Source organism: Colius striatus, chromosome 1 (assembly GCF_028858725.1).
Source record: "Colius striatus isolate bColStr4 chromosome 1, bColStr4.1.hap1, whole genome shotgun sequence".
Classification (NCBI taxonomy): domain Eukaryota; kingdom Metazoa; phylum Chordata; class Aves; order Coliiformes; family Coliidae; genus Colius; species Colius striatus.
In genome coordinates, this window is record NC_084759.1 from 156,277,117 (window position 1) to 156,304,389 (window position 27,273).

The 27,273-nt window shown below is 47.9% G+C and overlaps 2 protein-coding genes across 2 annotated transcripts; one reads left to right on the forward strand and one right to left on the reverse strand.

The window, feature by feature from the left end:
- Positions 1-10: 10 nt before the first annotated feature.
- Positions 11-8,946, reverse strand: ARHGDIB (Rho GDP dissociation inhibitor beta). The gene is made up of 6 exons (XM_062016992.1): positions 8,844-8,946; positions 5,114-5,302; positions 4,440-4,523; positions 3,268-3,344; positions 1,735-1,798; positions 11-819 (listed from the first exon to the last, which is right to left on the reverse strand). Exons 2-6 carry the CDS (start codon positions 5,289-5,291, stop codon positions 620-622), a joined length of 603 nt encoding a protein of 200 aa, XP_061872976.1. The 5' UTR covers positions 5,292-5,302; positions 8,844-8,946; the 3' UTR covers positions 11-619.
- Positions 8,947-25,515: 16,569 nt separating this feature from the next.
- PDE6H (phosphodiesterase 6H) lies at positions 25,516-26,912 on the forward strand. The gene is made up of 3 exons (XM_010203112.2): positions 25,516-25,655; positions 25,912-25,952; positions 26,836-26,912. The coding sequence occupies exons 1-3, from the start codon at positions 25,516-25,518 to the stop codon at positions 26,910-26,912; spliced, it is 258 nt and encodes an 85-aa protein (XP_010201414.1).
- The last annotated feature ends 361 nt before the right edge of the window (positions 26,913-27,273 follow it).

Below are 27,273 nucleotides of genomic sequence, written 5' to 3' on the forward strand. Positions count from 1 at the left end.
CACTCATGCAGAAAAGAAGAAACCGATTTTATTCTTGGGACACTGAAGTCTTGTTACAGCACATAGCTGCATTCCCCCTGACTGGTTTTGCCTGCACAAGGATGGATTTTAACAGGGTAGGGCACCAGATACAGACCAGGAGACCATCATGGGAGGTAAGTAACCATTTAGGATGAGTCAGAACACATGGCAAGTGTAACTGAGATGGGGATTTTCCAGGGACCAGTCCGCCCTGCCAGGTGATCTTGTTTCCTAGAAAAGGCACTTCCGGGACCGGAGTTGGGAGCTGCAGTTGGTACGGGAGAGATGGAGGCAGCAGGAGGAAGTACTGGGAGAGGGAGGGAGATGCTTCCCAATTTAACCCACTATGTGTCATGACGGGGTGGTGGTGAGAAAGGGCAGGTTATTTTCAGTGTATCACAGAAGCAGCAGCAGCAAAGGCCGCCTGCAGGGCTGTGCATTGACCAAGGCTGGCACAGAGCCCTGGCACCCACGAGAAGGGCTGCCAGGGCTGGGGCCAGCTGCAGTGGCAGGAAGGAGCAGCGTGGTGGGCATGGCCCACCTGGAGACTGGTGCAGGAGACAAGGGGATGGGAAGGGGGAAGGCAAATTGAGTGAATTCATTCTGTCCATTCCTTCTTGATGGACAGGTTCCACTCCCAGGTGAGATGGTCATGCTTGTCATCATCCGTGAAGAAGGACTTGTTGTGATAGGTGCCTCGAGCCAGCATACCCTTAGGAGCCTCCTCAACGGGTGTCAGGAACTCGTACTCCTCTGGCCGTGGTCCGTAGCTGCCAACCATGAATGTGGCTTTGTCCACTAGGAGAGAACAATCCACAAGGGATGAGCGTCTCAAGCAGGGAATGATAAAGGAGAGAAGAAGCCATGAGCATCAGTACAGATCATGGTCAGAAAAGAGATAGTGGGGAGAAAAAGGAACAGCCCATGCCACCAAAGGAAACAGAATCAGTGGAAAAGGTGGGCTAGTGAAGCACAAGGACAGCTGTAACAATAAATGAATGGACAGGCAATTCAGTCTGTACCCTCTCACATGTATATGCTGCTGGAAGAGAGTCAGTACTCCAACTTGAGCATAGGGCTCAAGATCTCTCTTGATCCCTCACTACTTCTCTTTTCTGGTGAGAAGACACCACTTGCGTGTGCTGAATGGGATGCTGGAGCCTTGGACATGGTTGCATGCAAGAATGCACCCATAGGACATGCGTGCAAAATGGGTCTTTGCTCTGCCCTGTCCAAGCAGAGTAGAAATACACAAAGAAGAGAGGCCATGGCCAAACACAGGGCTCTGCACACAGTGGGAACCTTTGTAGAGCAGCTCTGAATTTTACCAAGTGCACCTGGAAGACCTTTCGGGGCGGGGGGCGGGAAGCTCCACACAGGCTAAGCCACTCTAAAGGGGGAGGAGAGGAGGTGAAAAGCTGTTTGGAGAGGAAATCTGTGGCTAAGCACAGTCTCTGGGGGTTTTGCTGCTGCAGACAGCGGTGCAGCATACAGACACCAGAGCTGAGTTCACACAGGAACAGGAAACAGTTGGCCCTGGTGACACGCAGTGCAGGCTAATGCACTCTGCTGAGAATTCATGCCTTCAGCACGGTGGAGCTTGTGATCAAGAGAGGACATGTCCCAGCCAAGAGCTGAAGCAATGCTTCTTTTAGCAGGGAGATGACAGGGGTAGGACCACCGGTGTGCAGGGCACAGAGGGCTCTTACTCACCTTTCACTCCTGTCCGGTAGGTGTGCTGCACATATTTCAGTCCCGACACAATGTCCCTGTTTACCTGCAAAAAGTGACCAGAAGTAACAGTCAAGAGAAGGGTTTGGATTCTGCATATGCTGTTTTTTTCCTTCCTTAGAAACACACCCATCTTGGCTCCCTACGCTTCTGCTCTCAAAGTGCTTAGCGCAGGACACATTGTAGGACAAAGGACACGTGATCTCTCCATAGGCACCTGGAGACATACAGCATCCTCTGTGCATCTCCTGCACTTCCCTGTTCTTTCCCTGACTTTGAAGCTGACTGGAGCACACCAGTCAGCTTCACAAGACAGGCTGATGAGGACAAAGCAAAGTGAAGCAGGGAGTTACTGGTTAACTTCCATACTGTAAACCAGACACAGGTGACTAGAGTCATCTCTCCAGCACAAACAGGTGGGCAAGATTAGCTAAGCACTCCCTCTAAGCTCTGTGGGGAGCTGGCAAGTTCCTCCTCAAGAAACAAAGGGACACAGTTTTATTCATAATCTTTCCTCAAATCTCCCATGGATAATTTTGATGTATCCCTTGCTACCACCCTCCTGCACACACTGTCTCCCTGCAGCACTCAATCTGGAAACAAGATGGGCAGATCCTTTTACACCCCAGGGGAGAATTCATATGGTGCCAGCTCTTACCAGCCTTGGGACTGAGGGAGGGTGTTTGAATAACTTGTCTGGCTCCAGACATCTCTCGTCAACAGGGCTCAGATACAGATGGAAATATTTCATAGCACAAAGGAAAGCTGGAGGTGTCTCTGAAGACAAAGTCATCTCTGAGACAGCAAGCAAACCTCAGAGAAGACAGGAAATCTTTCCTACAGAACCCACAACACTAACACTTTCCCTCCTCCATTTCAGGAGAACTATCCTCCATTCCTTTTCACTTTCTCTGCCAAATCCAGCTTTGACTGCAGTAAATGTGTGGAGACAATCAGTGCTGGATGCCACAGTGCAGTGTGGCCAAGTTCAGTTTTCAGCTGGAAACAGAAGAAATGGCTGGCACACTGATTAACAGAAGAGGAGAAATAAGGCCATTTGGGTATACCATGACCCAGCAGAACTCATTTGAACTTCGGCCAAATGTTACAGTATTAAATCTTCTATTTTATGCATACATGAAGCCCAGCAATGCAGACTGAACCAATACTTTGTGGAAAGCCATTATCTCTTCTCCTCTCTGTCTATTTCCACTTTGTAAGACTTTCTGGTGGCTAAAAAGGCAAGCCAAACTCAGCCAAAACTAAAAACCTGGCTTCCAAATCACCTGTTGTTCACCATTGTGGGTGGACAGAAAGCAAATTCTTCCAAGGGGTAAGCAAGCAGAAGCAACTCCCTGGAAAGACCTGATCCCTGTTGGGCAGATTAACACCTGAAGCTAGGGCAAGGGCCCAGCTTTTCTGCAGGCATGTGGCTCATCTTTAGTTATCTGATAAGACTACTGGTGACTGGGCCTCGGCAACTGATGAGAAGCAACAGGAAAGAAAACAACTCACTCTGAAATGGATCTTAACTCTGTATTCCACTCCTTCCTTTAATACAAAGGTCTCTTTCTTGAGTGCTTCAAGGTCACCTGTGAGGAGAGGATCAAGCTGTTAACTAGAGGTGTCACAGCAAGAAGAGACCACATGTGGTAGGATGGGGCTGGGATTGCTTCCAGAGGTAAGCATCCTTCTGAATGATGGCACATCTGCAAAACGAGTATGTGGAGATCTGTATAAGCAAATGCACCATGAGAGCATATACAGAGAAATGCCTGGGTATACATGTGTCTGTGGCACAGAATCACAAAGAAAGAGACTCCATCACCTCCCTGGGAAGCCTGTACCAGGGCTTCCTCACCCTCACAGGAAAGAAGTTTTCCCTTGTGTTCAAGTCTCATGTTCCAGCTTGTGCCCATTACCTCTTATACCGTCACTGGGCACATTGCAGGAAAAAGACTCACCCTATCCTCTCGACACACACCCTTTAGGTATTTATAAGCATTGATAAGGTCCCCTCTCAGTCTTCTCTAGGCTGTGAAGACAATGCCTAAACAAATACAGGTCTGGGCACACCTACACAAAGATATTTATGCTCAGACTCACTGCTGGACACCTACAGGAGTGTGTGTATGCTTCACCCATGCCCAGCCCTGGCTTGGGTGAGCAGAGCGTCTTTTGCAGCTCCTGCACGCCTTGTCAGGCTGCCCGGGCTCTGCGTGGTTTTGGTTGAACAGGAAGCCTCTCTGCTCCTCCGAGCCCAGCTTCCTCTCTCTGCAGAAAAGCCCATATAAGGTGAAGCCTGGTTCTCTCCACACATCCCCAGGAGCCGGAACTGCAATATTGCTTGATTCTGAAATTTCAAAACAGCCCATTACCCAAATGCATGCACACCCCTTGTGCTCATAAAAGGGTGTTGCTGAAAGGAAGTAAGAAGACGAGGCAGGAGAAACCCAGGAGCTCCTAGAGTAGACTAGATGAAGAAAAATACCCTTAACATTTTCCTCTGTTACATCTCCTTTTCTTTTACATACGTGTGTATCTTAAAACAGGAAACAAGGCTCAGATGCCCTCAAATTTCCTCTAAAACCCAGCATCGCCTCCCAGGCACAAAGTCCGTTTCAATTTGAAGCATGCCAGGGCTTTTGCTTGTTCCCCTGTGTACTACAGACAGAGTTTGTGCCTACCTGTAAGGTCCATAGTGATCGGTCCTGGAGCAGAGTCACATACCAGAGTGAGTCGGGTGACCACCACATTGGGAGCTGTTGGGTCTGCAGGTACGAAAGACAGGGAGAAGCTGTGAGCTTACAAAATTAAATGCAGTGGGAGGGGAATTACACTGAAAAAAAAAAAAAAACCCACACAGGGCTGCTTTCCCACACAAAAACTGTACTTCATGAAATATACAGTAATGCCAGGCTTCCCTTAGCACAACAGGACCACACACCTATCTCAGTCCTTCAGCATGGATCCCTCCAGCCTCCATCCCAATAGAATACCTACAGGAGGCCCTTCCACTACAGCAGACTCTCCTCAAGATCATTCTGAGGAAGCCCCCCTTTCAGCATAGACTAGCACCCTCATGTTTCTAACTCCTCAGTAGTACTCCAAGGCCCACACCCCATCACAGGTCTGTTTCCAGTGCCAGCACCCTGTAGAAATCTTACAATTAATGCTCAGAACATCTTCCCTGCTTCCTCTACATGCATCTCTCCACCTGCCCATCCCCAGTCCACCACCAGAAGCAGTGCATGTCACTGATCAAATAAGCTCCCTCTTCTTTGAGCACCCCGACCTGTCCCCACAGCACACTGTTGTGAGGCATCTTCCCAGTCCCTTCCTATCAGCATTCCCAGCCTACCTACTACCACAGGTCCATCTCCTAGCAGGGACTTCTTGTACTTAGCCAGGCTTTCATCATCCTTGTCCAACTCTTGCAGCTCCTGCAGTGTTTTCTGGGGAGGAGGTTTGTAGTTGAGTTTCCCATCCAGCTCATCATCATCTTCCTCCACATGAGGTTCTTGGGTCTTCTCAGTCATGGTCGTTTGGTCTGGGTAACAGAGCAGAGGACAGTCAAGGGGACTGCTCCAGAGGAGGGTAGTGTCCCCAGGGGCATTCACTCTGGGCACAGCGTAGCTCAGTCCCAGTGCCGCACGCAGCAGGATTGTTACAGGCAAATGGCGACCGCGATCGGCTGCAATCCTGACGCTGCCGTGCTGATATTCTGGCTGGAACACAATCCCCCTCTACCCCCGCTCCTCTCCCTGCAGGCACCACGCGCACACGCAGACATACACCATTCTTCTTGCCTCCCGGGGAGGAGGTGCGGGAGCGGAGGCTGAAACCAGAGTGATTTACAGCCACTCTGCAGCGCGGTTGCTGGCCAGCAACCCTGCAATTACAAGCCACAGTACAAGGTTTCGGCGCTCACCAGCTACCTCGCACAAAGAGCCACTGCCACAGACAGACATGAACAAAGCCAAGGCCAGGGGTTTCACTCACCCTCTTGTAACGGGTTAAAAGGCAGTGGTTCATGCAAAGATCAAATATCTGACAGCAGTTCCCTTATATTACCAAGTTAGCTGAAGCCCTCAAGGAAAGGCACCTGCTACAGCCTATCTGCTGGTATTCCTTCCCAGTGCTTGCTCCTGGGAACAGCACACCTCACGCACAGATCAGGTCTGCTTCCTGCCAAGGCTGAGGAAGGAAGCATGATGGTGACCACATCCAGCCCGCCTGCACAGCAGCCCTGCATACCTGTGCTGTGTCAGTGGAGCTCCTCCAAAAGGAGAGGCAGGATGGCCAGAGCCTGCAGCCACACAGCCAGCACAGCTGGGACACGTGCTGCAGACAGTGGGACATCAGGGAAGCTGCTTGAGTGGCATCCCAAATGGGAGCCAGAGCGAGGAGAGATCAACTGAAGGGTGGCCAGGTGATGGGCAAGGCATGGGGAACAGGAGACAAAGGCAGGAGAGGTGAGCAGTGCTATGCCAAGTCCCCCTTAGCTGCCTGCCTGCGGAGCCAGCCACACGGTTCCAGCCGCTTTCCTGCCCTTCAGAGAAAGGCTGAAACACAGAGCTGTGCCCTGCTGCGATGACGGCTGTCATAAATGGCCAAGCCATTCCTTGCCATTTGGCAGCAAGATTTGATCCAGCTACACAGATCATTCAGCTCACTTCAGCTTGTCCTTACATTAACTCCTCAGAGGCTGTCCCTGCTGGAAACTCCCCTTTTGCCTGCTTATTTCCAATTTACCCGGCAAGCTCTCCATCCCTTTCTGCAGCTGTGGCCTTAACATTTGCCCATACTCACTCCCAGAAGTTAAATTGGGAGCTCCCAGGATAGTTTTCTCATTCATTAAAACAGAAAGGAAATAAATTTAAAAAAACACCCAAATACATGCAACAGTCCAGGGTGAATCAGCAAGTGGAATCAGACAGCAATGAGTAACACGCAGACCTCCCAGTGCAATCCCAACATGGGTGAGAACAGCGGAAAAAATTCAAGGAGTGGTGTATTGGCATGTTACAGAGGGCCAGAGAAGGACTGAGTAGCACAGGAACAAGAAGGCTCAGTGGGGCATGCTAAGGGACAACAGCTCTGATGCAAAACTACTTTGCAGTGGCATTTTGTGGCGAGTCAGGAAGCACTGCAGAACGGGCAGCTGGGAAATAAAAGTGAATCTCAATGCCAACGGACAGGAAAGAAAGCACATCCCAGCAGCTGAATAACCTTGGCTCTCCCAGTCCTAGGTGTGCTAAGGACCTGTGTACCATGGGAAAAGCCCTTGAGCTTGTCGTCGTGAGGAAAGAAACCAGATGCTCCCTCATGAAGGCAATGATTGCTTATGCCCCACTGCTCTGCAGCCCCAGCACAGTCACCTTACAAAGCTTTGCGAACCCCTCTGGGCCATCCCACACTCAGCATAGGAAGAGGACATGATGAGCCATGGCAGCCACCACCAGGTCCTGCCTTCCACTTGGGCTGCAGCTGCAGATCTGAGTCATTTACACTCTCCCAAGCTCTCTCGTGATACTGGGCTGCGTCTGCCACTACTACAACCACAGAGCAGAGCTGCCTGCCTGCCCCTATTCCCCATGGGGTGGGGGGGTTGTGGTCTAACACAGGAGAGAGCTAGACCCTAGTAATGCGGAGAGGGATCTCTGGCCACGTGCCGAGAAAAGAGAGAGAGTCGGGGCTGGACAAGCAGGTTGTTTCCTATCCCTCAGACATTCCCTTTTGCATCACACATGCCGCAGATACTTTCCCTGCCAGCTCTGGGGGTGGACCACTTGAGAGGGGATGCTTTTAGGCTCTGAAAACCTCCCAGAGATGTGGACAGGCAACCTGCTGTGCCAACAGCAAGTGTCTGAGGGGAATAGGACCAGCCAGGCTGTCTGGGTTGAACCAGCCCTGGCTCACACTCATTTCAGGATGGTACTGATCAGACCCAGTTCTGGCATTTCTCCCCAAGTTGTGGACCTGACCCTGCCTTTCTACCACATTCCCAGGGGTGACCAAGAGGAAAGCTCACATCTCAGCTGTCCCTGCCTCTACTCACTCCAGCTCTTGGACTGCACACCTCTGAAAGCAAAGACACTCCTGTGCTGAGGCACCAGCGCTTCCCCAGAGGGAGCATGTCGGTGCCCAACTGCCTGAGTCCCTGGGCTCCTCTGTCACTGCCCAGGCCAAGGGCTGGGCTAAGATGGAGACCCTCTACAGCAGGAACTTCATTAAAAATTTAAAAATGAACCCTATAAATGCTCTATGCAAAGAAAAATCTGGCTGATTTCTGCCTACCATGTTTTTCTTGCTTTTCTGCATCCCCAATCCCCAGTTGTGCACAACCTGCACCTCTGAGGCTTGGCAGCACCTGCAAAGCAGCCGAGACAGGGGCAGCGCTAGGGACCCCCTTGCCAGATACAGAGATGGCTGCAGCAGGCAAAGGGAGAATCACGTCTTGCCAAAAGGTTCAAGCTTTTCTGAGTTGTGCTCTGCCGTCTTGGAGGTGGGCTGGCTGTCCTCGCACCTGCAGTGGGGGCGGGAGGTGGGGGGGCAGCAGATGGGATGGATGGTGGCTGCCTCCTCGACCTCCCCATGCCACTACGGGGCACAAAGAGGGATGTCACTGGGGCAGCATGTTATCTGCTCTCCCTCTGTGCATCACTCACTCACCCGAATCACCCTCTGATCAAAGGCTTATCTCCAGGAAATGGGTTTATCAGGGAGGATGCAATTTTCCACGATGGAGGAGTAACACACCGGCCTCCCCAGCGCTCCCAGACCCGTCCTCCCCATCTCACCGCAACCCCCGGGGCCCGCCAGGTAGCACCCCACAGGGACCGACCTCCCGTGGGGGTCCTCCCGCCACTCCGGGAGTGCCTCTGCCCCTCCACCACCCCCCACGGCGTGGATCCTGCCCGCCCCCTCGGATGCAGGCAGGGCACGGCTGGGCACCGGAGCCGGGAACAAAGGCGCAAAGTTGCGAGGCGGCAGGGGAGCGCGAGCCGGGGGATGCGGCGGGGGCAGGGGGGCGCTGCCCTCCCGCGCCCCGCTTCCCGCGCCCTCCCCGCGCCGCGGCTCGTACTCACCGGCTGCGCAGCGCCCGCGGCCGGGGTCGTCCTCCGCTCTCTGCGCTCAGCTTCGAGCTTTGGCAGTTGGAGCAGGAAGGAAGTTGGTGGAGAGAGGAAAAAAAAAAAAAAAACACCAAAACCAACACAACCCTAAAAAAAAAAACAAACCAACCCACCACTCACACGCAAAAGCAAAAATCCAAACGCGCGGCTGCCGCCAGCAGCCCACTGGCAGAGGAAGCTGTGCGCGGTCCCGCATGCCGCGGGGCTTCCTCGCTTTGTCTGCGCGGGCTGCGCTGTTTTTGCGCAGAGGTGCGCAGGGCTTTGTCTGCGGAGCGGGGCCCCGGCCGGGGCGCGGGGCTGCTCCCCCCGGGCGCCGTCCCGGCCTCTCGCTACGTGCTGCTGTGCCGGGGAGCCGCATGAGGGGGGAGGGAGGGGGCTTTGTTTCTCAGCTTTGGCTTTTATTTTGTTTCTTTTCCTGGTGTAATTAAGGTCGGTTGCAAAAGCCGGACCTGATTTATACCGCTTAAAATAAGCGGAGAATCGAGTTGAGTGTATTCCTGCATACATGGGGGGATGTGGGGGTGTGCAAATGGAGGTTATCACCGACGAACCTCGGTTTTTTTCCTGGTTAGCACAAGCTACCTGCTGCACTTAATCAGCTAATTGTGCCCAACTCCCGGCCATTTTCATACAAGCTATTTCAAAGATCCGCTACCCCAAGAAGAACAAGCTCTCATTTCTCAGGGATGCTTAAATGATGAGAGAGGTTTTACACCACTTCCTTTATGAAATATCAGCAGATTTTCTGTTTCTTTTCCACTCAAAGAGCGGCCGCTTGGTTCTTCAGTCAGATAAATCCGTCACAAACACAGTCCTCGGTGCACAATTCAAGAACAAATTGGATCATTGATTTGCAGCTAACAAATCTGGATCTGCAATGACTGATAGACTGCTCTTAATGCATTTGCAGAAACAAAATAAACAAGCCAAATCTATTGTCAATGAGCTTAAATTCACTGCCCCGGATCCACGTGTCCATCAGAAAAAGTTTATCAAACACGTGTTTGTAAAGGCCGCAGACAGCTGGGTATGAGGGCTGTCCTTCAGGGATGGACAGATCTCAGAAGAGGAGGCCTGATCTTCCCAGCCCGCCGTGGCTTTCATTAGGCTACGGGTGCCACTTTGATTCCGACCTCATACATTTCAAGGGACAAACAGAGCGTATGTCTAGCTGGCAGTGGATTTCCATTTAGTAGAGGCTGCAGGCTCAGAAACATTTTAAGTCTCCATGAAATAGCGTCACCACCAAGACAAATTATTTTATTCTCTGCTTTTTCACTCCTACACTAAAGCCTCCCTGTGGGCCAGCACAAGAGAACTGAGCTGAATACACCACTGAGCTGAATTTAAAATGTACCTGGCAAAAATATGTAAGCAAATGCATAAGTATATACCAGTGAATTTTAAACCCAGACGGCTTTCCTGGTCCTTGTTCACCACAGCCAAATATAGCTAAGCCCTTTTTGCCAGCATAAGGGAAGGGGCTGTGTGGCATAGGGATAGGGAAAGGACAGAGCAAATTTTGTCAAGGACAAAGACATTATGGTAGCTCAAACTGTTCATGGGAACATTCCTGCCCTGGGAAAAGTGTGAAGAGTTGGATGTGTTAATTATGGGGAGCTGTAAGGAAATGGTTTTATTAAGCAGCTCCTGAGTCTTGTACATCAGCTTCTTGTCTTGCTTCCTGTATGTCTGGATGACTCTCTGATTTACTTCCTAATTTGTACTGGGAGACTAGAAACATCCTTTTGGCTGGGAGGGTGTGTGGGTTGAGGCTACCATTCCCTTACGGCTTGGCTTGAAATTTCCTTTGATTTAGTGGCCAAGACACCACTGCAATCATAACTCTGGCATTCTTATGAACATTTTTGCTGGAGGATAATTGCATTTACATTGCTTTTTGGTTGGGTTTTGTTGTTTTTTTTTTTTGTTAGAGATAAATACCAGTCTGCCTGCATCTTTGTGTAGCTATTTGCACGCTATTTCTAAACATCAAGACCAATGTGTCCACAAATGTGCACGGAGGTATAGGGAAGTATTAGCTGTATGCCGCCACAGGTCTGTACACTCAGGCTATATTGGCACGTCTGCCTAACAGATTTTACTCCTACATTAGAAATTAGCCAGTATGTAATCATAGGCAAATCATATCATTGCCCTGTGCTTCATCTTTGTATTGTCGAGACGTTGGATACGCACCATACTGAGCAGATGGGAGCTTAGAAGCCAGGCATCGTCCTTTGGGTCAGCATATCCTGCTGGGTAACCACGTCACTGCTCTGCTGGAGGAAAGGCAGGTTTTGAACTCTGTTGGAGCAGAACATCACTGCAAGCAAATCCGTACCGCCAAGTGTTTCATCTCTGACAAACTGATGCCGTGCAATGAAGATCATCTCTTGGCAGACGTTGTCCAGCTCCAGCCAATTCTAATGACTGTGACAGAAGGAAGCAAGGACAATAGACAGAGTGTACCTGCCTTATTGCAAAAAAAAAAAAGGTAATATTTCAGGTGTGTTCTTAGTTGGAAAGTATTATTTTCTACTTAAAAGATCATGATTAGATCTTATTTACTTTGACTGCACTGATCACAGCTAGTTGTACAATTAGTTGACCCCATTAATACATGTGATCAACTGCTAGTGTCTAAACTTCTTTCAGGTAAACAGCCAAAACCTTATACAAAGTTTTAAATGGATATCCTTCAACTACAGTGCCTCTACTTTTAAGTCATTTACCTTCTGTAGCACCCAAGACAAATCTTGAGATTTCATTAAAATGGTATGATTAAAAAAATTGAGCATGTCACTTTTTTTCTGTTTGAGTTTGGATTGCTGACATAAGCTATCTGGCATTTCTGGATCTGATTTTTTTTAGGTTGGTGGTACATTGGTGCTGCTAAATGTCATCTCCATCTTCTACAGAAGAGGTGGCTGCATTTGAGGAGAGGAGCTGTTTTATGGCCTGTGATTAAGGAAATCTTCACCTGTTAGAATCTTTTACCTTCACTTAATTTCCAAAGTTGTCTCATTTGGAAATGAAATTACCCAGGCTGGAAGATCTGAGTGCAGGGAGTCCATTTTTCTTAATTGTCTAATAGTGTGATATTTTTTAGTACTGCTCTTGTAAAGTGGTTTGTTTTGGAGCTACTCATTTGCATTCGCACTGAACTCAGTACATAGTGTTACTAACTCAGATTTCTCTCTGAGGAATAATGGTGCTGAATCCTGTCAGTGTCATGAGGTTTGCCTCCCTCTCAAGATTTTTGCAGCCTCCGGAAAGACTACAAGTGACACGCTGGGAGGACAACCTCATGGTGCAGCAAATTCACTTCAACAGCTGCTGCAAGGTAAGCATGATTTTCTGCCACAGGTATCCCCAAGGTGGATGTCCCCAGATGGTGTCCCTCACTCCCTGCAGAGATCCTTTCTCCTCCAGCGGTGGGAGGAGGTAATCTGGGCTTGAGGCAGTCACGAGGTGATGAGCATGGAGGAAGGTGACAGGTCAGGGATCTCAGACACGAGGCCTTTCCCTGCCATATAAGGGGTTGTTCACTGCATCACAAGTTGCCACCCAACTCCCTAGTAAACCCAGCACTGCTTCCTTCACCTCACAGTTAAGTGGCATAAACAGGGGGATGCCAATGAAGCATGAATTGATACCTTGCAAGTAAAATACAGGCACAAGGTGTCCCAGGATTTGCTTTCAAAGGCAACATCTTAATGTTGGTCCTGCTGTGCCTAGCACACATGGTGCACATCTTTCTACTTGGTGCCACTCACTCCTCCTAAAGTGCTGGGGTGGGAAAGGAGGAAAGGAATGGGGGTGAGATACAATAAAAAGCAAGGGAGTCAATATTCAGCATGAAGAGCAAGAGGAAGCAGGCACTTTGGAGTGCGGCCAAAGAGCCCTCGTAAGGGTTTATCTGAGTCTCCCACCCCGTGATCCTATGGCAATACCTTCAAACCACCTGTGCACAAGATGAGGGCTCTCAGCTGGATGAAGAGCTGACCCCAGAAAACGTGACTTGGGTTCCTCCAGAACTGGCTCCTCCAGAGGAGATTTCCTTGAAAGATGGAGAGAAGATTGGAGACTTAATGTTTGCTTAAGCAGCTTTCAGGCCGGCTAACGTGCTAATCACATAACTCCTATCTCCATCCTGAAGGTGCACAAAGACTTCACATGTCACTTCTGCATGACTCAACTCCCCTGGGGGAGCAAGGGAAACAGCAAGGCTGAGAAAGGAAAGGATTTGGTTGAGGAAGAGAGAGTAGGGGCCAAAACAGAGTAAGTTTCTTCCAGAGGTTAGCCTGAGAAAGGCTGATGAGCACGGACAAGAGCAGAGCAGTAAAGGAGAGGGAGAGCTAAGTGAGTGGAAAGGGGAGAGTGAGAGGACAAGGCTGGATGAGGGGAAAAAGGAGAGCAGGGCTGTCTTCTCTGCATCCCTTAGTGGATACCATGGCAGGAGCCAGCATCTTGCGAGGGATGGTGTCCTACAGGAGACCCACACCAGAGCTGGATTTGAAAGAGGACTGGATTATTTTAGGACCACTCAGAAAAACAGGTGGTTATGTAAGGTCAAATCTCCGCAAGTGTAATCAAATCTCAGCCCTAAGCCGATCGCCAGGCAGGGTGTTAGGTGGTATTTATCCAAGCACTTCTCCTTGCATTGTGACTTTCCTTCAAAACAATCAGAGCTGAAGCTGGGACTAAATTAGGAGGAGTGCTGTGCCATCCTCTCCTCCTCTGCTGGCCTTAGAAATTGTCAGCTGCACCCTGCCTTGCCTGTGCTGAACCCTTCTCTCGACAGAGACCTTGATTTTATACTGGAATTCATGGCTCTGTGTCAGACTGTGTCCAGGCTCCCGCTAGCTCTTAGATGCCTTATGTGCCTCAGCAGTGCTCAAGGCATGCTGTTTACAGCTACATAACATCTTTCTGAAGTCGTTCTGAGGCAGTAATTATCAGTGTCTCTGTGGCAACATCTCTCCTTTATTGCACTTGTGCTGTTCCCATGTTACTGGTCTCATGGCCCTGTCTCTGCAAACCCCCACAGCGTTAATGTGGTAGATTGTCAAGGAAAGCACCAGTGTGAGAATTGCCCCTCCTCCCTCTCCTTCTTTATCTCCTGTTCTGCAGACTTTTGTATATAAAAAGAGAAAACCAAATGTAGTGCTCAACAAAGCAGCTAACAGCTACTTGAATTCTCAACAAATATTATCCAGCAGTGTGTATTCACAGAAGCTTAACAAGCAAAGAATGTGCAATATTTGAATATGATGAGCTGACACAATCACAACCAGGAATAACCAATAGAGGGTTTAAATGAGTCCTGACAAAAAGTATATGATGCTAAGGGAAAGCATGGCAAGAAGTTATCATTCTCATCATTTTCATTGTCATCATCTGCTGCACTGGAGAGAGCCCTCAGAGGAGGATGCCCCTGTGAGACCCTATTATTGCCCTTCCCAGATGGCCATTGAAGACAGTTTCCCCTTTTTTTTCTCTCTCCCCTCTTCATTTTCTTCTTTTTTTTTTTTTCCTAGAAACAGCTTTCACCATCACAGTCAAAGCACGTCATCAGGTACGGAGCCCACAAATAAATCTTTATGTATATGAAACTGTTGGAAACTTTGTGCAACAAGTGCATGCCCAACATGTAATGATGGCTACTAAACAGTTCACTTACTCTATGATGTGTTTATGATGACTGACTGGACTTGAGAAGTGGGCTGCAGATCCAGGTTCTTGGCACAGAAATATCCTTAAGGATGTCCCAGTAGCAGGTTCTAATTTGCCTTATAGGGCTGTGTACTTCTACTGGAAAGCAAGAGTGTAGAGGATCTACATTAAAAGAAAGGTTGAAACCTGCCAGTGAAAGGCCGTAAAAAAGCCCCATTAAAGCATCAAACCGTAAGCATTTGCAAGATCCTGAGAGGAGAACAGAAGGCCTACTACCTAGCAATACACCTGAGCAATAAAAGGAGAACATTTTGTTAAAAATTTGATTCATGTTTTCATCTCCTGGCTTTTCCTCATCCGCAGTAATTTCCACCAGGGATCTGCTATCGCATGGCAGCTAGAGCATTTAGCATTCATGTGCCTGGGAGGGGAACAGCCACCCAAGAGACAAGATAATGGAGCAGGAAAAGCTGCCTCCTCTGCCCATTAGTTGAATGTTCCCAAGGAGCGTATGAGATGCTCCCCAGAAGCAATAATTTCTGTTTGAAGGCCTCAGCTGTTACATGAAAAAAATCATAATAACGGTGTCAAAGAGCTGAACTGAATGAGATTGCACAGCGGTGCTTTTATCTGGTAGGAGGAGGAAAGAAGAGTATGTCTGTAGCATGGTGTGAGTGCCACAGGAAGAAATATGTCCCCTTAAGAAGAAGAAAGGAACATTTTACCAAAATGTGTTAGAAGAGCCTTTCTTTATTGGGCTGCTGGTTGCCAAGGAGAAAGAATTGATCACTCAGGAAAAAAAAAAAAGATGAGAAAAGGAGCTGTCAGGAATGAAGACATCTGGAGCTGACTTGTATACAGTTTCTTCTTCTTAGCCTTCTTCAGTGACACTGAATCATTTGCTTCACTGTTTTAAACAGAAAAATAAAAGATCTGGAATTATCTGATTTCCATTTAAATAAAAACACCCTCTTGCAGTCTCTTCTATTTCTTTTGGTTTGGTTTGGTTTGGTTTGGTTTGGTTTGGTTTGGTTTGGTTTGGTTTGGTTTGGTTTGGTTGTTTTTTTATACAAGGCCAGCACTACTTCTCTGTTTAGTTCAATGTGTGATCACTTTTAGTAAGTGCTAGTGGGTCATTTAATCACTGTTCACAGGTATATGGCATGTAATTAATACAGAAAAAATCAGTTATGGTGAAGGAAAAATCTAAGGAAAACCCTTGAGACGATACTGAACAAACTGTGTTACTCAGGTACGTTTTTAAGAGCAACCACATGCTCTGCCTTCTGGCAGTCACATAGATAACAAGATCAGCTACCTGGCTTTGATCAGAAGAAGGGAAAAAATGTTAGGTCATGGTTCACTATATTAATGTTCAGCTTGTTCTGTAAATGGCATTCAGAAGAATTTTTTTTTTTTTAAAGTGTATTTTAATTGTGGGCAGAATGAAAATGGGAAAGAGAGGAAGCTTTTTAAAATGGTCTGACAATCCCATTGCAGCACTACCAACAGCTGGGATACAGACATTAAGCAAAGTTAGCCCACAGAAAGGACGCTCACTAATTTTACTGCTTTCTCATGGGAGAACTCTGCAATGAGCAGGGGGATGCTCTTAATGAATCACAAAGCTTCTAAAGCACTGAGCTTTTTGTTCTGTGTGGCCAAGCACATCAGTCTCCCCAGCAGATTTCTGGATGGCTGAGTCTCATCTGCAGGCCTATGACCTCTCTGTCCATCAGCTTCCACATCTACAAATAGGGAAAATGAAAATCTGCCTCTGCAGTTTTGAGATCTGTGTCTGAAAAGTGCTGTCTAGAAAAAGAGGGTCTATTCCGATTTTCCTTTTATTTGTGCCAATCAGGGAAAAAAATGTGTAAGTTAATCAAATTACACTAGCATAGCAGTCCTGTATTAAATGATAAGGCTTGATTGTCTGTTCCAAGAAAGGCTAGATTCACTACTCAGAAGAAATGTAATGCTCTTGTAATTAATGTAGTGTATGACAGGCTACATGGGCTTTATATCATCTGCTATAAAACACCCCAGCATGTTCTAAAGAGTTGGTGCCTGAAAGCCTGGGGCCCGTAATGATGTTCTGACATGCACAAATTGAGTGCCCTTGGCTGAATGAGAAAAGCAGGAACTTCGTTTTTGTTGAAGCAGCCTTGGCAACGGCCATTTGACTTGTAGACTTAGTCATGTCCCCAGTGCCACCTAGTTTCTAACACAGACAGGGCTATTGCTGATGTTTCAGCTAAACCTTATGGCTGAATTTATATTTCCTCAGAGGAACCTTTTCTCCAAACTGACCATGGAAATGTCTCTCCAGAGTCCTGGCAGTAGCAAAAAAAGACCTCAGCCTCTTTAATCTCAGTCCCATTGCCAGAGCAGACTCCAGGGCAGAAGTGGAAATGAGAATCAAGACCAGGCTCTTTTGCAAGCTGAGCTTAGAGACACTCAGCACAACTGTTGTATCCAGTAGCAGGCACAGATTCCCAAAGTAAGCACACCTGGTTTATTGCAGGCTGTTATAGATGCTTAATCCTTGAACCAGAGTAGTGGTATATGGTTTCCTGAAGGAAAGGCGATAAAAACTCTCCATGAGGATGCCTTCTCTGCATCTTTGATGGGCTGATTTATATGTATTCAAACAGCTGAATGTCTGTGCCAGGCAAAGACCCGTTCTCTATATCCATTTGTCTTTTTTCACTAGCACAAACAGCAGACAGCTTAGGGACATGATAGCATTGGGAAAGGAGGGTTACAGCATGCAAATCTTCTTTTGCAGGTGCCTTCACACATTGAGTTTCTCACCAAAATGCTGTTGACATGATAGCCTCGCTGACCTGATACAAGACCAATAGATAATCTCATTCCAAATCCAGGTCCTACCATTGTCATTTTCTTATGAGGGATTCAGAGGCACTTGGTAGGATCCTGTCTGCAGGAGGGAAACCAAGTTTAATTGCAGATGCCTGGAAAGTTCCCTGTATGCTTCCAGTCAGGTATGTCTGTGTCTAGTTATAAAGCTCTAGACACAAAGTCTCCTGAGCACCTGGAACAAGCTTGTAGAGATATGTTTCAAAAAAGTGATTGTGACCTATGCCAGCCACAGCCCTCATCTGCTGCAACCTGGAGTCTGTGCCTCAGCTGGGATTTCCTCCCACAGTCCCATGAGCTCAGCTAGCCCCTGGAAAAGTCACTGTCTTGTAAACTTGTGTTTTCTTTGTCATTCAAGTGGGCTGCTATTTCTGGTATAACTACAGTTACCATGGCTACAACAGCTCATAAATAGGGTCAGAAACCTTGGAGATGTTTCTCAGTGATTCCCTGGAATAGGGAATAATCCGGTCAGAGGTAACGAAGCTCATGGGTTTTCCTTTGGGGCCACAGGACTGCACTCCTTCTGCCCTTAGGACCGTACGGCTTGTGGTGCATCTCTAGTCTGAATTGTGTGGAAACTGATGTGGCCCCAAAGGCTGGCACTGTCTTTACTGCAGCCAGGGGATGAAGAGCCTGGGATGGGGCAGGGAAGAACAGAAGATTGGGTCCCTGGGAAGAACTCATCCATCCATGGTGCCAGCAAGGCACTGACACAAAGCTGGTGCCAGTTGTTCTGCAAAGGGGTTGCTCATCCAGATCCCTGCAAAGCAAATGCCACTCTGTGAGAGGAAGTGAGAAAAAGAGGATGGACAGATAGAGAGGAGGAGAGCGGGAATGGCCTGATAATCATGGGAGATAAGAAAGAACCAGATAAGCGAGGCCCTTCAGGGACTTTCTGCCATGTTTTTTCAGTGCCTAAAAATTAGCTTTCTGTGACACCACGGATTTCTTTTCCCCCCCACATGTCCTCTTGTGTTTAAAAGAGACAGATGTCATTGGAAAAACAGGAAAACAAAGGGCATGCTTTGAAAACAAACAGCCTGAAAATATGTACATTTGTAATGTTCAGAAAAGAGGAGTAAGGGGCTGTAAAGCCAATTTCCCCAGCAACTCTACCTACACAGGAGAAGGCGGGGGAAGCCCCCGGAAACCTGTCTGCAGCAGATGGAGGCATGGGAATGAGCAGCGAGGATGGGAATAGAGTCTGCTGCCAGCAGGCTGCACCTCTTCATATCCACACAAGCAGGTCCCTGCCCACAGTAATCACTTCTGCTGTCAGGAGCTGCTGAGAGCAATCAGTTTCCACACATTCGTATACAAGCTCCAGTTGTCACACAGAAGAGATGATGCCAACACAATGCTGCCTCTGTCCTCTTTCCTGTGCCTAGAAATTATGTCAGAGGCCTCTGAAACTGCGTGATCATGAAACATTAGGTGTGTTTGCTTCTTCTCTGCTAGATTCAAAGCCCCTCAGCTGCATCCACAATTTATTTCCCCGCTTCTCTGTTCCCACTAGGACCTTACCAAATTTTTTAAATGTAAGCTAAGAATCTCTCTGAAGGGTTTATCTTGTCTGACTTCAGCCACCTGAAAGGCCAGAGGTCTCAGCTGTGAGGCTCTGACTCTTGCTCAGCAGCAGAGCGGTGCTGGACTGGTCCCTGCTGCCAGGATCTGTCATGTCAGAGAGCGCCTGTTCTTTCTCATCACACGCAGTCACACCTTTGGCTGGCATGGCTGCTCCAAAATTCCCTCCTCTGGCCTTACCCAAAGACAAAGCACATCCAGCACTACACAAACCCCAAAACTTGGTTTCTTTGTTTGCTCCTCAACCACCTGTCACAGGAAGTTGTCATCAATACACTGCAGGAGCCTCCTGGACTATGGGTGCTTAGCTGTGTGGTTTTGTGGGTGTCAGGAGGATGGAGTGACACTTTGTTGTCTCCAGTGTCAGCACAAGGGGTAATGAACATAAGCTGAAACACAAAAAGTTCCACCTTAATACAAGGTAAAACTTCTTTGGTGTTCAGGTGAAGGAGCCCTGGCCCAGGCTGCCCAGGGAGAGTGTGGAGTCTCCTGCTCTGGAGGTTTTAGAAACCCACCTGGATGTGTTCCTGTGTGACCTGATGGAGGGGAATCTGCTTTAGTAGGAGGTTGGATTGGACCATCTCTAGAGATCCCTTCCAACCCCTGCCATTCTGTGATTCCATGACTCTGCCCATGTGCTGCTCTGATGCTCCTAGTGTAGCTCTGTGCTCTGGGACCATTGTTGGCCCTGCCGGCCCTGATCTCATGTTGTGAGCTGGATATTCAACAAGGGTGAGTGGTGCCTCACCAGAGCAAATGAACCCCAAGGGACTCAGTCCATGACTGAGGTGCTGCTGCAGCTGGGGATGAGGGTGATCTTGCAGCACTTTCTAGAAATGCCCTGGAGCTTCTCTTTTCACCCTGAGACTCCACCCAAGACACTTTTTTTTCCATTTCTCTGATGCCAGTCTCCCAGGCAGTCACAACAGGCTATCAAAATGCTTTGGAGACATAAAGCACCTGTTAAAACAGCATGAGTGGAGTTTTGTTGGTTTGGAGTTTGGGCTGAGGCATCAGCTCTTTGCTTTCTCAGACAACCCCTCACAGCAGCAATACTACCAGTATCCATGTGTGATGTACCTGTCCCCTCAGCCTGGTGTCCCAGCTGTCAGAGGTGACAGACCACCCTGCTGGCTATCTACTGATGTGCAATACAAAGGTTCCCCCTTCTTCCCCTGCCACCCCATCTGCTAAATGCAGTGGATTCACTGGGGCCCTGCACTGCATCTCAGCAGCACTCCCTGTGACTCCCTTGAGTGAACTGAGCCCTCTTGGCACCAGGATGACTGCATGCACTCCTCTGTAAGGTGTGTCTTGATCCCTGCAGCACCAGTGAGAAGTTTGCTGGAAGCCTCTCCATGCATTCACCAGCACAGAGGAGTGACTTGGGGTGATTAGGACCAACTCCTCCCTCCCCTACATGTGCAGGCATGTGTGTGTGTGTGTGCTCATGAGCAGTGGCACTCAAAGGGGAGGTGATTTCCTTATTCCTTTCTGCCTCTCCAGAGATCTCCCCCAAGGAGCTCCAGAGAAGCCAAAACCTCTTCTCACAGCAAGGGGCATGTTACCCTTCAGGAGCATGCTGAAGCCCTGCTGCTATCCCAGACCTTGCTGAAGCTGTGCCTGCAGAGCACCAAGGTCACAGCACTTCCAACACATCCATCTCCTCCACCACCACGCCCCCTGCTGCAATGCAGGGCCCACCCACGCTTGGCATCCTGATGTCACCTGGTGGCAGGGTATATCTAGAGGAGAAAGGACACCTCGAGACCCTTTCTACACAGACTGGAGGACAGGAGTTGAATGCTTTGCAAAAGGAGTCCTTGGTACTGTAAGTATTTCCCAGGAGCTCAAAGCAATAACAAGGGTGGCAGGGGATTGGGATGAAAGAGGAACTGGCTGCCAAACCCAGAGGTCCTGACAAAACCCCATGGGGAAAAAATTCTGGTGTTTGTGCTTGGAAACTGTAAACAGACCACAAGCTAATAGAGAGAGTTGTGGTTCTTGGGCGGTTGTTTTCTGTTTATTCTGACATTAGGGCAAATGCTGTAGCAGTGGTTTGCCTCAAAGCTCCCTGGCTGTGCAAGCAGCTCACCCCTCCGTGGGACTGTTTGGTTTCTCATGCTGGAAACTCCTTGGCCCAGGCTCTCTGGCACCCTCTTGGCTTGTGTCCTTAGTTGGGGGCTCCTGAGGAGCAGTTGGGACAGACAGTGGGTGTTCCCTGCCACTGTGCCCAGCCATACATACAGGGCACATTGGTGACGAGTTTATAATGTGTGATGCTGTAGCTCTGGTGTTACTGAATCTCTTCTTTCAACTAGGATAGTATTTTCAATGCTTCCCATCTGAGAAGGAGCTGTGGGAATATAGCTCTATTTGAAATGAGTTTCTGTCTTTTAGTGCGCATCCTCTTTCATCTGTTCTTGGTCTTAAATGCTGCTGCTAGAATGAGGGGTCTGAGATCCTATATAAAACTCAGGATCAGAAATGGCTGAACCTGCATGGACTTCTCCCATTGCTATGATTAGCCAGCTCAAGCAACTGAGACTGGAACTGTGTGATGCTCCTCACAGGCACCTTACACTGGATACAGCACTTCCCGACAAAAGCCTGTCTGCAAAGATGATGCTAGTTGCCCTCCTGAGGTCAAGAACTGAGCACGCAAGAACCGCATCAAAAGGGATATGAAAACAAGGGTATTTCCTCCTGGTTGCTGTCTTCTCCCAGCGTATTCCTGCATGGAGGGCCATGGCTCATGGGGGTTCTGTGTCTGGCACCCCTGAGGCACCATAAAGACAAGTGCACATGGAGGAGTCTGTGTTTCTAAAGGTTTCAGGCGGAGGAAGATGTGTTCCTACATTGAATCTGTTTGAAGAAGGTCAAATGATGCATCTGCGTTATCTGTCAGAGTTTTCCATAGAGAATCAAAGATTAAGGAGCAGGCAGATTAAAGAGTCAGTGTTTGTCAGTAGTATTCAAGCCCCTTTAAGGAAACTAAAAGAAGGATAATTAACCTGGCCAATAACCCAGAGGTGGGATATCTGACGCAATTGAGATAAGCCTATTACCATGTATTAGGTATAATTAGCATTCAGGCGCAAGCAAAGCTCTTACCCAGAGGATTAAACCCTGGACTGAGCAAAAATACTGTCAGGGGCAATTAAGTAACACCTTGTCAGAGGAGGGGGCAGAGGAAGTACATGGAAGAACATCTTGTTCATCAACGGCCTTTGCATCTGTAGCTCTTGCCCAGGAGCTGCATCCCAGCGCTGGCAGCAGCAGAAGAGCTCCGGCAGCCCAGGAAGCCCTGGGAGGAGGCAGTACTTGCAGAGATCCAGAGAAGGAGACTCAGTTTCCAGGACCATCTGTTTGGTGTGGTACCAAGGACTATCCAAGTACCCAGGTAGCGGGGGGTGAAAGGCTGGGAAATTTCCCTGGGAAGCTGCTGTGGGCACTTCTTTTGCATCTGCAATGCTGGGGCACCTGCCCACCCACATCTGGCTGTGTGCAGAGGCAGCTGCTTCCCGAGGCATTCACAGGAACTGGAGCAGGGCCCTCTTCAGTGTGAATGGAGACATCTTTGCCTATGTGTGACTGCAAGCAAGTCCCACCAGCACGATGGTGGAAGGATAGCTTGATTCCTACAAAATGGAGGCTGTTCTGTGATTGCTTTCTATCTTCTGCCATTTCTTTTGGCAATGCATGGAGAGAATAGATGGAGGGAAGCTGGTAAGGAGGAAGTTGTAGTTGTCTCTTTCAGTTTCATTGAGTGCTCTTTCTTTAATTCATGTAGTTGAGATAGATGATGAAGTGTGATTTGGGCACATCATTTTTTCCTACCAAATCCTGGGTTATGGAGTAGCTGGTAGGTGGATACAAATACTTACAACTACTTTGGTTTGGGGCAAAAGGAAACTCCAGGGACTGAGTCTTCCCACTAGCTATTTTTCTATTGAATGAAGGGCAAGGGCAAGGACTCGAGGAACTAAGAGGAGTTGACTCTTGAAGATGTTTTTGTGGTTAAGGTACTATGCTGGGGTTGGTGAAGCAGAGCAGGAACTCACTTGGAGGTAGAGCTCAAATCCATCTTACAAGTTTTGGATGGCAGTCTAAAGAGTTGGAAATTTGTTAGCTGGTTTGTTTATTCTGTTGTACTTTTGGGAGTAGCCCTTGAGAGTGGTGCCAAGTATCTTGGCATGTCAGCTGAATGTGGTGCTCAGAAATGGATGTGTGTGTCTCATAGTTCAGGAGGGTTATCTGGCTCTAAAACAGACACCCTACTGATGTGAACTACACCTGGTGCAGAGGTGTAATATTATACCTTGAGGCATTAGCAGACATGCCATGGAGCAGTTTTCCAATGCAAAGCATTTTGTTGTGAGGTAGTAATATCTGGATTCCTCATTGGTCCTGAGTTACACTGAGGCATTAAATTTTCTCTCTTGTTTGGAGCCAAATTGCTTTCATCTCTCAGTTTGGCCCTAAAAAACTGTGAGTCAAAAGAATTTGTCCCTCCTCCCAGCAGTGCAGTTCAGGTCATATCAATCACTACACCTCCATTCCCTTTCTGTAAAAGATGACGATGACAATGTTTGCCTGTCCTGCCACCATGCTGTGAGGATAAAGCTGTAAATACTGAGACATTGTTCAGGTGCTGCAGAGTTGGGAGCCAAATAAGTAACTTCTATGATTTGAGCTGATCCCCGTGTTTGTGGGCACAGTATGTGCTTAGGAAGCTTTGTGGGGGGAATAGCATCTGTGCATACTTCAGCTGCAGACACAACCATCTGCTGTTCCATTTGGGGCTGCTGGAACCTGTCCAGTCTCCTGCTCAGGATATTACAGCTGAGACAGGAGCCCGGCTGCAAGCGACAGGAGAACTAGCATGCCTTTAGGTGCTATCATTAGGATCCACCCTACTGCCAGCACAGATGGAAAGATGTCGGGATGAAGTATTCCCGAAGTGCCACAGACACAGAAACACAGCTCTTTGCCTTGCACTGATGTGGAAGAGACACAGAAGGATTGGGTGATCTTTCTTCATGCATCTCTAGCTTTGCTTTCCAGTACTCTGGTTGTTTCAGGACTGCCAAAGACAGTCTTCAGACTTAAAGAATAAAAACAAAAAGCCATCTTTGATGGCATTTATAGTTCTGAGATTAAAAGTCCACACTGTCACTGCAGATGATGTTGAGGATTAGGCCAGAGCACTATGGTGACATAATGAGATTAGTCTTTAGTACCAAATCCTGAAGTTAATTCCATCGTCAATTCTATCAGCTTGGCTGCACAGGGACAAACACCTGGAGACAGGAGTTATGTAATGGTCATGGGGAAGAATGTGACTTCAAGGAGGGGAGAAAAAAAAAAGGCATTTATTTTTGTCCATAAATACACTCATTCTGACCATTCTACCATACTAAGTAGCACAAAACTTGATGAAGGGCAGCTGGAAGCTCCCACTTGGGCACTGGTGAGAGTTATTGCTGTCTTCACCGGGAGGGACACAATGAGCTCTAAGTGCAGCAGTTCTGAGCTCTGAGTGCAGCAGTTCAGCCCTCTGAAGCAGGGGAGATATCTCCCATATACAAATTGCTCCCTCTAGCCTCTGTGAAATGGAGCTTTGCTCACGTGCAGTGTGGTGCAGAAGAGGTCAGGGCATGTAATGTAATGCTCAAAAATACCAAAATGGGGAAAGTTACAGGCTTTACTCTCCTAAATCCTGAGAAATTAACTGCTGCCTAAAAGGTCAATCTCCAGTGCTTTGCCTTAGCCTTCTTTACAATTTTTCAAAGATCTGTGCTATTTCCCATAAGTTTGATATTGACAAACATGAGACCCTAACTGCAGCTCCATCCAGATTAAGGGGCCCATCTAGGTCAGCATCTCATCTCCATCAGTGTCCAAAAAGTAATGCTTAGGCACAAAAATAAGAACAGGTGAAATATATCATGATGATTCTCAAGAAGAGGATATTTCTCCAAACCATAAGTGTATCTTTGTGGTTCCTAGTAGTCACGTTCTGAACCAGCACTGCTATTCCAAGACTAACTAATATACAAGTATTGGCATTAACCTGCCTATTTTACCCAAACCATGGGGCAAGCTGCTGCAGCAAACTGTCTTCAAGAGTCTGGCTGTGTAAGAGACAAAAGGAAGTGTGACTCTCCATGACTCTGTAAGTCATTGCACTGTGGGGTGAAGTGTCCTTTTGTCCTTAGCAAACAAAGTGTCCTTTGTTTGACATCTTAATTCTAGCATGCTGGATGAAAGCGAGTGCTGTCCCACTTACTTTGTATCCCTTACAGTATTTCTTTGTTTGATATCTTTAATTCTGTCAGAATTATATTTTCTATAATTCTGTCACTTGACTGCTGATACCTGGAAATGATAAGCAGAGTGTTGCATCAGTCCTTGCTGTTATCTTGCAGACAGAGGGGTCTGAAAGAGGCACGTGCCTGCTACACAAGACAGCCCAGAGATGAGTGAGAACCCAACCACCAACCTCAATGCTGGAGAGGCTCAAACGGGTCCCACCACACCACGCAAGGGGCCTCCCAAGTTCAAGCAGAGACAGACAAGGCAGTTCAAGAGCAAGCCCCCTAAAAAAGGAGTAAAAGGGTAAGAAAAGAAACCATGCTAGTCAGGTGGCTGCCTGTTGCCAAGCTGAGCTTTTGTAGTACCATCTTCCCTTGGGCAAGGAGCCAGGAGGCTTCCCCCTATGCCCTGGAGCCATCAGCTCTCCTGCCTGGAGCTGCTTCTCATCATCTGCTCTCTGCCCACAATCCTGCTTCTCTGGATGAGGGTGTAGATCAGCTCCCCTTTCCTGGGTGCTGCTGCTCCAAACTCACCCCTGACCTGCTCTTTTCTCCCCTAGGTTTGGAGATGACATCCCAGGCATGGAAGGATTGGGCACAGGTAAGCTCTGCAGGATGCCCTGCTTTTGCACAAGTGCAGTTGTGCTTTGGCATGGGAGAGGGCTCTCAGGGATGGTCCTTCTGTCTCTCTGGCCTCTGTGCAGCTCTCAGGGTTACCAGAGAAGGCTAGTAGTCCCTCTGCAAGCTACCACAGTCATGCTTATGCTTACAGACACCAGAGGATACACAGAAAGGATATTTAAGCGTGCTTAAATTTCTGAATACTTTAATTTGGCTGCAAATGTGCTTGTTTGTTTTCTGCTAATACCCTGGCTAGGAATTTCAGCAGAATGAGGTTCTCAAAGAAATGCCAAATGCTAAGCTATTAATACCAAAAATCACAGGAATGAAATCCCAGCTGGTTAAGTATTTGTGTTATCACCAGAATCCTAATTTTAAGAATTTTATGCACCAATCTGGGGTTGAGAAACACACACTGGATGAGCTGTAGCCAGTCAGGACTTCTGCACTTGTCACTAACAACTGCATTTATCAAAGAGTTACAGATCTTGAACGTTGTAGACCAAATTATTTAGTATTTGATTTAAGATTGCGTGTGGCTTGACTACAAGTAGTTTATAAGAACAAAAGAAACCACATAAACTGACTTAATTTTTATGTCACCCTGCAGAGTCATTGAAGAGACTTTAGGAAATTCTGGTTTGTTTTTGCTCACAGAGAAAAATGGCACAGGAAAAAATATACTGATCTGGTTTGGTTTGGTAGGTTGTAGCATATTTGAAGAGCTCGTTTGCTCATTTAATCTTCAAGTGGAGCCTCATTCTCCCTTACATTTCCTGAGTAAATCAGACATTCCATTAATATAAAAGAAATCCAAGAGATGCAGTGACCAGAACCCATTCCTCATTCTCTCTCTTCTGCAGATATCACAGTGATTTGCCCGTGGGAAGCTTTCAGCCATCTGGAACTGCACGAGCTGGCCCAGTTTGGGATCATCTAAGGTGCCAGCACCTGGTAACTCCACAGATCTCAGCATGGTCTTCATCACCTTTGACACTTATTTTTGGCCCTTACATTCACCTGCTCATTGGTAGGGTGGTTTTGTAAGAGCTAGTTATGAGAAAGTCCTTTGCAGTTTAATTTGAGAAAGAAGTTATTCAGGACCCCAAACAGACCTCATGCTCAATGAGATGAGACTTGTGAGAAATGCCTCCCTGCACCATATTTTGTCATCTTCTGCTGTCGTAGATCTTCACGGTTTTGGAGATACAGGGAGGCTGTATTTGAACTTTTCCCCTGGTTAACTTTTCCTCTGGTTAGCTGAGATACTGTGTGCCTGGGTGTGCATGTATGTCCAGACC

Coding starts and splice junctions, on each gene's coding strand:
- ARHGDIB (XM_062016992.1), bottom strand. CDS start 5,291: ATGACTGAGAAGACCCAAGAACCTCATGTGGAGGAAGATGATGATGAG. Junction 3,345..4,439: donor GATCACTATGGACCTTACAG/GTAGGCACAAAC, acceptor CTCTCCTCACAG/GTGACCTTGAAGCACTCAAG. Junction 820..1,734: donor CTACCGGACAGGAGTGAAAG/GTGAGTAAGAGC, acceptor GTTCTCTCCTAG/TGGACAAAGCCACATTCATG.
- PDE6H (XM_010203112.2), top strand. CDS start 25,516: ATGAGTGAGAACCCAACCACCAACCTCAATGCTGGAGAGGCTCAAACG. Junction 25,656..25,911: donor CCTAAAAAAGGAGTAAAAGG/GTAAGAAAAGAA, acceptor TTTCTCCCCTAG/GTTTGGAGATGACATCCCAG. Junction 25,953..26,835: donor CATGGAAGGATTGGGCACAG/GTAAGCTCTGCA, acceptor TCTCTTCTGCAG/ATATCACAGTGATTTGCCCG.